The sequence below is a fragment of the Palaemon carinicauda genome, chromosome 22 (genome assembly GCF_036898095.1).
Source record: "Palaemon carinicauda isolate YSFRI2023 chromosome 22, ASM3689809v2, whole genome shotgun sequence".
Classification (NCBI taxonomy): Eukaryota; Metazoa; Arthropoda; class Malacostraca; order Decapoda; family Palaemonidae; genus Palaemon; species Palaemon carinicauda.
In genome coordinates, this window is record NC_090746.1 from 31,215,766 (window position 1) to 31,227,787 (window position 12,022).

Genomic DNA, 12,022 nt, shown 5'->3' on the forward strand with positions numbered 1-12,022 from the left:
CAGGGTCTAACTTAGTAGTGTGTGCCCAAGAGTGATGAGACACGATCTATGCCATCTTGGAGCGAGTGCTCTCTTGAGCAGCTCCCTCTCAGGAAGTTGCTGGCGAACTAGAAGCCTAGAATGGAGCAGGCTTATAGTGATCACCAGACTCTGACTTGTGAACGTCAGGCACCAAAATGGCCAGCAAGCAAAAACGACACGCTACAGTCAAGTAGGACAACGAATGACTAGCTGTTTAACATGAAAACCGCAAACGGTGCTATTGATAAGCAACCGTGATAGTCTACTTATTGAAAAACGGCGATTGGTAGCTGACAAATAGGAGATCTGGATAATCCACGATCTACCGAATTGGTCAGGATCATTTCGCTCGAGACTGTGCTCATGATCATGAAAGCCTCGCTCTAGGTCTTGAAACTCCTCATGTGAGCTCATGATAGTCCCGCTCATGATTGTGAGGGTCTCTCATGTGAGCGTCTCATACAAGAGTGTGAACATCTTGCAAGAGAGCGAGAGCCTTTTGCTTCAAGCATGAGCTCCTCACACGAGAGCTTCTTGCTTACGAGTGCGAGCATCTCCCACAGGAGCATGAGCATCTTTTCGCAAGAGCGTCTCGCTCAAGAACATGAGCGTCTCGTGCGAGAGCGAGAACGTCTCGCGCGAAAGTGAAAGCGTCTCAATTGAGAGCGTGAGCATTACACACGAAAGCGAGAGCATCTCACTCGAGAGCGTGTCGTACGAAAGCATGCTGTAAACAAAAGCACAAGCATTTCGCTCATGAGCGTGAGCATCTAGTTCAAGATTGCAAGCCTATACCTCTCGATATGAGCTTTTAGCTCTTGATCGAGTGTGTCTAGCCTGGGATACGAGATTGTATAGTAATCCCTAACATATCACAGTTTATGGGGACCATGTGTACATGTACAAGTACAATAATAATAATAAGTGTATATTAACCCTATAAATGCATATGTTACCCTTAGAACATAAAGAATCATTTAAATAAATATTGATAATATAAATTATATACAATACTGTACATAAAATAAAGTACTGGACTGTATAAATACTGTAATATAAATACAGTATTTAATACATTACGTATACTGTATGTACATTTACATTTATACATAAATAATGTATAAATAATATAAATAGAGTGTAAGTGTTCATGTACATACATATGTAGATATAAATAGTGTACGTGTATACAGATATGTTTTTAGAACTCTTTTATTCTTGTAACAAGATACATAACTCACCTCTAACAATGACGATGATCTTGATAAATGATGAAGAAACACCTGTGCAGTATGATGGAGGAGAAGATGAGGATGGTTTACTAGGTTAATAAGAGCTTTACTGCGCCTCAGGTGACGCCTCATCGTCAGTTGATAGAGGCGGTGGATCATCAATTACAGCTTCCGATAGAGCTGGAGAAACTGCAGGCGGCGGCGTAGTGGCTCGGTAAGAAGCAGGAGAGGCAGCAGGAGGAGTATCTGATGCTCCTGCAGAAGGTTTTCGGTGCACTAGGAACATCGTGATAGGAAGTTGTTGACGTTTTTTCATCTAAGCAAAGATGGTCTTGTACAACGCCATTACACCATCAATACGGTTACTAAATTTGATGGCTCTGACCATATTATCGTCGATTTCCTGTGCCCTTTCTTACACAGCCCGTGCCGTGTTGCAGAGCTCTTGCAGGTTCTCCAAGGTAAGGCCACGTTCTTCAGCTTCATAGTCATCGCAGACGTCAGCTGCCTCTTCTTCTTCATCATTCACTGATCTTGTTATTTCGAAAAGGTCCTCAACGGTTAGGGGCTCCGAGTGGCACGCGATCATTACACCATCAATACGGTTACTAAATTTGATGGCTCTGACCATATTATCGTCAATTTCCTGTGCCCTTTCTTACACAGCTCGTGCCGTGTTGCAGAGCTCTTGCAGGTTCTCCAAGGTAAGGCCACGTTCTTCAGCTTCATAGTCATCGCAGACGTCAGCTGCCTCTTCTCCTTCATCATTCACTGAACTTGTTATTTCGACAAGGTCCTCAACGGTTAGGGGCTCCGAGTTGCACGGGATCAGTGAGTTGACGTCTTCCGTCGTCATGTCAGAGAAACCTTTGTTTGCTACTTACCGTGCCAGCCTCACAGCCTTATCTATATCGGAGTGGTGAACTTCGTCTAGCGTAAATCCCACAGTTATGAACAACGTCTGGCCACAATTTTCTCCAACTTGCATTCAGTGTTTGCTCTTTCATCTCATGAAGAGGTTTCTGAATGTTGGCCAGGCACGTCGCAATGTTGTATTCCGCCAATTTCTCTTGAGGCTGAAGTCCTCGTCACCTTCGTCGATGGAGGAGATGAGGCCCTCCATCGTGGACCTCGCGTAGAGGGCCTTGAAGGACCGAATGACTCCTTGATCCATTGGTTATATGAGGAAAGTGGTGTTGGGGGGCAGGAACTCCACTTGGACCCCGTCGTAATGGAGGTCCGTTGCATGTCTTCCTGCACAGTCCATCAAGAGGAGGACTTTAAAGGACAGCCCATTCTCCGCGGGGTACAGCTTCACCTGCGGAATAAAGCAGTTCACGAACCAGTCGAGTGTGAGGGCTTTGGTTATCCATGCCTTTTTATTTCTCATCCAGTAGACGGGCAGCAAGACTTTGTTTTTGTTTTTCAAAGCACGAGGATTCAAGGACTTGTAAATTAAGCCAGGCTTGAGCATGAAGCCCATGGCATTCCTCCACATGAGGAGAGTGACGCGATCTTTGTAGGCCTTAAACCCTGGCTTCTTCACTTCGTCCTTGTAAAGGAACGTCTGGGACGGCATCCTCTTCCAGAAGAGGCCAGTCTCATCCATATTGAATACCTGCTCCGGGAGACAGCCACTTTCTTTAATTGATTTCAGGAACTCGTCCTCGACGTAACAAAGAGCTGCCTCTTGGTCTGCGGAGGCGGCCTCCCCATACAAAGGAACGCTGCGAAGGCCAAACCTCCTCTTGAATTTCTCGAACCAACCCTTACTGGCAATAAAACCAAGTTTTTCTCGTGGGGCAGGATCATCTTCTTCGTCGTCCTCATCACCTTCGTCGTCTTCATTCGATTTTCCTTCAGGAACGAGGCTATCGTACAGGGTTTTTGTATCGAAACTAACCTTCTTTTCCCGACCGTCCGATATCCACATTAATAATGCATTCTCCATTTGCACAATCGTCTTATTACGAGAAGTCACAACGCACATAGTGTCCTTGGAGAACGTTATTGAGGTAATTTTACGGATTTTCATTACATCTTTTTTAATGTAGCAAACCGTCGATTCATTCACTCCATAAATGCGTGCAACAGATGCATAGCTATTGCCTGCCTTAAGCATGTCCAATAATTTCACTTTCTTGTTCACTGTCAAAATTTTTCTTTTCTTCTTTGGTTTACTAGAGGATGTAGAGAGTAGAGGACATTTAAGAGCCCTTTTCAAGGGCATCACAAGCACTATTTTGCACTAAAAAAGCACACGAAAACAGCTAAAAGTTCAACATGGCAAGACTAAGCAACACGAGCAAGAGAGAACAATGAATGCGGTCTCCCTTCGCCGGGCGCATGGTATGGAGAGATACTGGGTAAAGCGTCTCGTCGGCTCAGCCAATCAGCTTGGGGGAGATTCTGGAGCCGGGATGGACAGCGAATCAGAGAGGGGGATTTTGAGTTGCACGCCATCTCCGTGTTGATACCTGATGTTCTACTGTAGTCTCCATGCCTTCTGCTAGTGCCTGCGTAACTTTCACACCATTTTTTCTCATTTTTTATGAATATTTCTAAAAATCCGCGATGCACTGAGGCCGCGAAATGGCGAGGGATTACTGTAGCTCGTGATCACGTCTAGCTCTCGATCGCAATCGTCTCGTTCGTAATCACGAGAGTGTAGCTTGTAATTTTACCATAAGATGCTCGCTATCATGATCACAAGTCTTGCTCGTGACCGTGAGAGTGTATTTCAAGATCGAGAGCGTGAGTGAGAGCACGCTTGTGAGCGTGTAACTCACGACCGCGAGCGTGAGCATCTCTGACATGATCACGAGTGTCTAGCTCACGATCGCGGCCACAAGACGCTCTTAATTGCCATCCCGAGCATCGTCCTTGAGAATGTAACTCACGATCTTGAGCGTGACCATGAGATGCTCGTGACCGTGAGCGTGCAATTCACGCTCATGAACGTGAATGTGAGCGCGATCGCGATACACGCTCGCAATCACTTCAACATTCTCAAGGGGTGTAGAGACTGAAGTCATAATCATGGTCACGAGCGTCTTGCTCACGACAATGAAACTCACACTCGTGAGCATGAAAGAACTCGTGAGCAAGCGTCTCGCTCAAGATCACGAGTGACTAGCCCGTGATCACAAGCGTCCTCAAAGTTATAGTGACTAGAGACGCAAACGTGGTCACGAGAGTCTCGCTCGTAACCAAGTGTAACTCATGATCACGAGCGCTAAATTGAGCATCTGGTTCACAATCACAAGCGTCTAGCTCGTGATCATGACCATTAAACGCTAGTGATCCGAGACCATGACCGTCGTGAGCTCGCAGCCGTGAGTGTATACTGTAACTCATGATCTTGAGCGTGAGTGCAAACATGCGCAGAAGTTGTGTAAAGACTCTCCGGAAAGGGAATATCTTACAATTGGAGGCAAGCCTCCGAGCAGCACTATGTTTCCTTACAACGAGTTCTATCTCAAAGGAAGGTTAACAAAGTGTTGCTAGAAAAAAAAGCCAAGGCTTAATTCTGTTGTCCCCGAAGGGATTTCCCTTACGGGAATCCTGCTGGAGTAATCCCCCGAAGGGAAAACCGAACAGGTGTTCTTCCTCAAGAAGAAGAACGTCCATATCATGATAACCTATGATCTCATAATTGTAGCGATCTCTGTGGCGTTCTCATAATTGTAGCGATCTCTGTGGCGATCATCCTAATGGGTGTCTAACATCTGATTGTCGCAAACAACAACCTGACCAACTAGGAGGATGAGGTGACGAGTTTCGCCCCTGCGACGTTGAACAAAATAAATTCTGAACTCATCATTGGATTGTCATGAACGACATCCTGACCGACCAGGAAGACGACATGATGAGTCTCGCCCCTGCGATCATTGAATAAAATAAAATTCTGATCACATCATTGGAATGTAGCGAACAACTTCCTGATCGACCAGGAAGACAAGGTGATGAGTCTTGCCCCTGCGATAGTTAAGAAGGAAAATCTATCAATTTGGCGATTGTCGACCAAGCCGTTGGTTGACGATCGTCCTTGATCTCGTAATCCTCAACAGGGGGAAGCAGCATACGCGCTGAAACATTGCCTGTGGGGAAAGTGAGAAAAATTGTGGAATGTTGGGAGGCGACGAGATCGGCAAAATGCGAGAAGACTTGTCGTCTGCAAAAGTCGAAGGAAGGGCGAACGGGCATAGACCTAGTCGACAGCTCAGACGTCAGCCACAGCTGCAGCCGCAGCCAGCGACTTTGTGTCCGATGTCGTCATGAAGCGATGAGGAAAAAATGAATAGAGAATTAAAAGTTCCTCCCCTACGAGGGGGAAGAATAAACCCAACCCGCGAACAGGAAAGGTAACCCACCGGAAGGAGTCGTCAGTGCAGAGGAATCCTTCTGATAACTCACGCAACGAACATCGACATCTAAAACTGTGACATAACCCTGTAATAGAGCATCGTAGAAACATAAGACATATCTGTAAAGAAAAGAATGAGCATAAAGCAATAGTGGTAAAGGGCTAAGCCTTAAAGGGAGAGAGATGAGAAGTCCGCTCTCTACCAGCCAAAAGTAAAAAGTGACGTGGTTCATTGAACAGTGAGTAGATATAGGTGGCTGAGTAGCCCCCAGCCAACCCCCCCACTTACCCACTGTTAGTGGTTAGGTAGAGTTGCCACCTCGCACTTAAAATCTAATGGCTGCCTTCCAGCTACGCTAAAACTAATATCCACATAAATAGCGTAAGGTTTGTTAGTATGGTAACAAACATATATATGTACATATATACACATATATATAAGGGAAATTTTACTCATAAAGTTGGGACAGCAACACAAAAGAAAGTTTATAAAATTAGGAGAAGGTCGAAGTAATATTCAGAGGAAGAAAAAGATGGGAGAGAGAAATTTAGATTCGAACTGGGAGAGCAATTCCCCTAAGTTCGAGAGCCCTCTTGCCCGTCACGACTCTTCAACATGAAAACACTATTTCCTGTTGAAGCACCATGACTTCGACAAGGCATTCTCTCATTAAGAGGGCACTGTAGTTAAAAAATTAATAATTATTGCTATGAAAATAAATGCTCAGCTGATAAGTTACCTTCGCCCATTCCAGCAGACAAAATTTACAAAACGTATGTTCACATGCATCTGGAGATCCCACTTCTCCTCGCATACGTCCAAGGCAAATGGCACAAGTCCTAGCTCCAGGTGTGTCGTCACTGCTGTCAGATTCTCCAGATTCACCATCATCTATAATAAAATAAGACAAATTATAAAAGCATGTAAAGTATGAACAGATACCTAAACTGCACAAAAATGACAAATCTAAAAATCAATTTGTATTTTTCTTAACTATACAAGCCTGATTCCTTTACATAGAAGGATAACAGCAAAAGTGGAATAAGGACATTAGCAGGGAGGCAACAATTCCTCCCCCTGCCATCCTCAACAGATCACTTAGCAGCCGAGACTTTTGAGGGGTTTGGTGCTGGTGGAAAAGTATAAGTAAAGGATCCAGGTTGGTATAGTTATAAAAAATACAAATTATTTTTTAAAAATCTCTCATTTCTTCATACACAAACACAAACCCTCATCCTTTAAAGAGGAGACAAATCATGAGGCAGAAGGAAGTTCCTGTTCCATCTGGCTGGAGAACTTAACCAAAGATACTCAGAACTCATGTATCAGCAATGATGAAAGTTTTTGAGGAATCTACAACGTGTACCAGTGGTTTAGTAATACCAGCGGATCAAAGGCCCTTGTTTAAAGGGTTGTTCTGAGCCAGAAAACTGTGTCGTAGACCTGGCATATACAGGTTTATGTAATCAGTTGCCTGAATCACGCATGGCATAAATGACAAATTTGAAAGTAATTTGTATTTTTCCTAACCATACAAACCTGCTCCTTACCATGGATATATATATTTTGGTGAAAGCTGAAACTAGCCGTAACTCTGTTAGCAAGGTGCTACTACCCTCAGCTAGTTAGTATGGGGGGGGGGGGGTTGTTAGCAGGGGTGGGGGTGTAGACTGACCACCCTGTTTGCACAAGCAGTGGTTAACACAAGCCACTTTGCTGTTGCAGGCAGAACTTCCTGAGGGTAGGTGACGGTGGGGTAGTATGCGTAAAGAGCTTCAGGTTTGTATGGTTGGGAAAAATACAAATTATTTCCAAATTTGTCATCTGTTCCGGCCCCAAATTCAAACCTTTCAGTTCTTTACTATGGAGACTCACAAGACCAACTAGGTAGTTCCTTACCAGGGATGAGACTTATGCTTCGCACAAGCTGTGGAAGAGACCACCCTATCATCTCGTTAACTCCCAATGAGAGATAACAGCCTAAGCAATTGGCGAAGGTGTGACAACTAAGCAATGTGACTCGTCAAGATAAGACTTCGCTTGGAGCTATGCTTTTCTTACCTGGTCATTACCGGTCTCCCACCTTGCTAGGAAATCGGGGATGTATCAATATATGTACATTTATATATTAGTATGCACAAGGGACAATGATACCCACCTACAGTCAGAGGAGGTCAGCTTGCAGAGTTCCTAGGTTTACTCAAGCCCCTAGAGAGAGGAGAATGAAAGGTGATAGGCCAGTCCTAGGCCTATCATACTAGACTTACAGCTGGGTAACATCTACCCTCAACTGCCTGCTACTTGTCCTACTAGGGAGCTGAGGTGTTATTGATCACATTTTATACAGCCACCACAGGACCTATGGAGAACATGTTAAGGCTCCTATAGGTTACATCTCGCAGGTAGTGGGCAGTAAACGTAGTTTGACGTTTCCACACACACACACCTGTAAGACCTGCCTCACATAGAAGTACTTTGCACGCCAGGGACGTGCTAACACCCCTAGGCTCATGAGCTCCGCCTCCAGTCAGAAGGGAACGAATCGGCTTGGAGAATTTGTTCGATCACCTTCTGATCCAGGAAGAGATTGGGTTCTTTGTAACGCTATTGCCTCTGCATGTACTGATAAAGTCTATTAATCTATCAAGCTCGAATCAGTGGGTCATTTATGACAGTACAGAAACTCTTAATCCAGAAGGTCCTGAATCTAGGATCTGCTACAGCTTACCCCATCCCATAGAATAGGCGATGTCATAAGACAGATCATGTAGCTCAGTGACTCTCTAAAAAAAGACCAGGGCTACAAGAAAACCATTTTTAGCCTCCAGTCATGGTCTAAGGACCAACTCAAGAGGTTTGTCAGGCATACTTTCTGGGATAGTAGTACTTGTACTACATTCCACAGGGGAGGAGTGACTTTTAAGTGAAGGCACATATGCTCATAACTGCGTATGAGAAGAGATCATTCCTTCGAGGAGGAAATATCAACTACATTTAGCTTAAAGGCGAGGCTTTAGGCTGAACAATAGCCTTTCACCGCCGATACTGAAAAGAGTTCATCCTTCCCGACATATGTACAAGAATAAGCTACTATTGGAATTGTAGAACTGAAAGGTGGGATACTCTTCCTATGACACCAACCACTACTTCGCTTAGTAGACAGCAGTAGATGACTCTCAGGATATCTAACCATCCTTTTTGCAGCTGGTTGTGAAAGCCTGTGCTGCGAGAAGTTGCTGGAAAACTTCCAGGCTTGAAGACGTGGCGACGCTACTATTCCATGGGATAATAGTACTTGCGGTTGTTTGAAAAGATTGAGTTGTGGAGGGAGGTCTCTCAGTGTCTCTGTGAGCAGATGTAGAAGGTACAGGAACCATTGTGCATGCTGCCACATTGGAGCTTTAGAACCATTGAAAAGTCTTACCATGTCTGTACTTTGTTCAGCTCTTCATTACTAGGCAGAAGGGGGGAAGAAATGATGTCTAGATTGACTGCCTGGTGTCTGCTTTGAAATGGCCCCTGTCTGGCCAAGAACTGCCTCAGTCGTACCTGCTGGAGCCTTTTCTGGCCTACTGGCTTCGGCCGGTTTCCCCAAGAACTGCTCCCCTATTCCACTTGCTGCAGTCTTTGGCAGACTAAAGGGGTTAGTTGCCGGAACAGGCGAGGAAGCAAGAGGTCCACTCCAAGAAGGAGGCTCCCAGAAGCCTGGTACAGGAGGGAGTGAGGGTGAGAACCCTGGAGGGGGCTGGAGACCTCCAATCACAGGCTCTGCTCTAGTTACAGGAATTGCCAGACCACTGACATTTGGCCAAGCCGGGGACGTAGAAGGAGCGCTGGTGGTCACTGTGGTTGTGACGCTAGTGGCAACGTGGCATGTTGGTGACAGCTCCATGCTCTTCAGCGCTGCCGCGTGAAGTGTCAAGGACTTCAGCTGAGTTGCCAGGTCACTGACAATCGTGACAAGGCTCTCCGCATCTCGATTAAGCCTCCTCTTAGCCTTTTTACTCTTGGTCATTGACGGTGCCATATCTAAAGGTAGGTGCTTCCTGGGTCTGGGCACCAAAAATTATGTAGTGGTTTGCGGACAGATGTAGCACGCGGATTGCCTAGTGTTCGAATGCCGACCACATTCCAATGTTCACTGCACAAAAAGATCAAATGGTGAAATACCAAGAAATCTGAGCAACAGGTAAACAGTCAAGGGAACTGGGCACCACTCCCTGATTTTATATTGGGCAAGGGGACCCACCTAGAACTGAAGTTGCTTAATATTATTTACTTGTTATCAACATGCATGGAGTTCAATTTAACTAAATCTAGAATGGTGGCTGAGAAGGGGACATTGCAGGGCAAGAAAAAACTTACAGTTTATAGAAAAAGGGGAAAAAAAGTTTATTTCATTCCTGAGAGAAAAAAAAATATAATACTGTAGTATGAAAAGTCAGGTCTTCAAAAAACATAAGCAGAGACATAGACATATCCAGGCAGAGCCCCATAGGAATCAATCCTCTAAAAGTTTTATTTGCATATACAAGTATAAACAAAGGCCCACCTAACTTCTTATTCTTCTTTGTCTGCATCTTTTCCCTCTTCTATGTGGGGTTGATGTTTCTGGCCAGGTAAACAAAGGCCCACCTAATAGTATATCTATTTGGGCTAAACTCAAATGTAATGTGAACGAGCTTGCGTCAAGTTCAAAGGGATTATAAAACAAGGTTGTACATTGGACCTGACTCTACATTCTAACCTCTACATCAGAAAGACAAAATAAAATTTTGTAGTATAAAAAAAACTTACAACCCTCAGTGATACACAGTATGTCACGGTTATTCTACACCCATGAAAATGGATAAGAGGCGAGACCAATTATAACCATATTTCTGGGCTCCGACCCGTGTCGCCCAGTGAAATGCTCCTTTAGCACACCATTTCTAAGGTATATAACTGCTATATATTACCAGAGAAAAAATTGCATAGGGATGCCAGGTTGAACCCAGCTCGCTCACCTATAAAAGGTGTCGATATATAATACTGGGGCGTGATAAATCACAACCAGAGGCCTCGCACCATTTAGATACAAGGTAAATAAGGTTATCATAATTGCGTGCTAAAAAAGGAGTGACGTCACTGGCGTGGGATTGTTGGTACTGTAGTAGTGGGAGGTGGAACGGCACCTCGCTGTTCGGGGATTTTGACAGGAAATATCTAAATGGTGCGAGGCCTCTGGTTGTGATTTATCACGCCCCAGTATTATATATCGACACCTTTTATAGGTGAGCGAGCTGGGTTCAACCTGGCATCCCTATGCAATTTTTTCTCTGGTAATATATAGCAGTTATATACCTTAGAAATGGTGTGCTAAAGGAGCATTTCACTGGGCGACACGGGTCTCTCACCCAGAAATAGATTTTTTCCTTCGTCAAAATCCCTTTTGGAGGCCCCTCCTCTTGATTGCATAGTCACACACACAAAAATAAGGTATAACATATAAAAGCCTTTTTTCAGGATAAAGCCCTATCTGGTTTGTGATGCAAATTTTCTAATTGTTAACACCAAGATAAAGCCTTTCCAGTTAAGGTAGATATTATCCAGAGCAGGTTCCAGGCTCGTGATATAATAAAAACTTCAAGGTTAAAGGAGAACCCCCAAACACTGTGGTTCATTATCTCCCTGAACAGTCAGCCGGGTTTAGACATTGACCACGCTTAAAGTTTGGCTGCCGCTCGAAACTTTTCTATGCCACTTTATGTTCACTTGTTTCTGGGGACGAGTATGCAAAACATTATCCAAGGAAACTCTTGTTATATTAGCAGTATACGCGTGATTATGTTTTTGCTCTAGAGTTCAATTACATCACAATGTAGTAGGGCATGCTTGAATCACTCATCAGTGTACGGGAAGAAGTTATAACAACAAAACAGGCTTTGAGTAACTTTTCTATTGAAAACTTCTCCATCTAGCCTATAATCCCTGCTGGGTGCAGGGCACCATCACACTGTAATAAAAAGAATTCTTTTAGAGATGGACTAGAGATCAAATAAACAATACATAAATGTTATAACATATACTACTGCATTAGGTTTAACCTAACTAATGATAATAAATAATAAATCTAGAAATAATTTATATTTTTCCAAACTATTCTCCACACCACCTCTATGTATACTCTCACAGCAGTGAGCCATCACTTTTTATTGCAGGCAAGACTTCTGGGGGGCCAGGTGATGGCGGGTCAATTTATATAAATAACTCTAGGTTTGTATTAGTAAGGGAAAATACAAATTATCTCCAAATTTGTTATTTGTCCCCATACTAACAAACGTTCCGTTATTTATGGGGATGACTCACTCTTAGGTGGGTGGAAGTTCTAGATCTGGCATGGACATTGACTCGATTTTACCT

General features: G+C 44.1%; 1 protein-coding gene across 1 annotated transcript in view; it reads right to left on the minus strand.

Moving 5' to 3' along the window:
• The window catches only part of LOC137616390 (dentin sialophosphoprotein-like), a 379,565-nt gene that overhangs the window by 265,155 nt on the left and 102,388 nt on the right, over nt 1-12,022 (minus strand). The window contains exon 3 of the mRNA XM_068346092.1: nt 6,360-6,511. Coding sequence (XP_068202193.1) covers nt 6,360-6,511 — 152 coding nt within the window. The remainder of the gene's footprint in view (nt 1-6,359; nt 6,512-12,022) is intronic.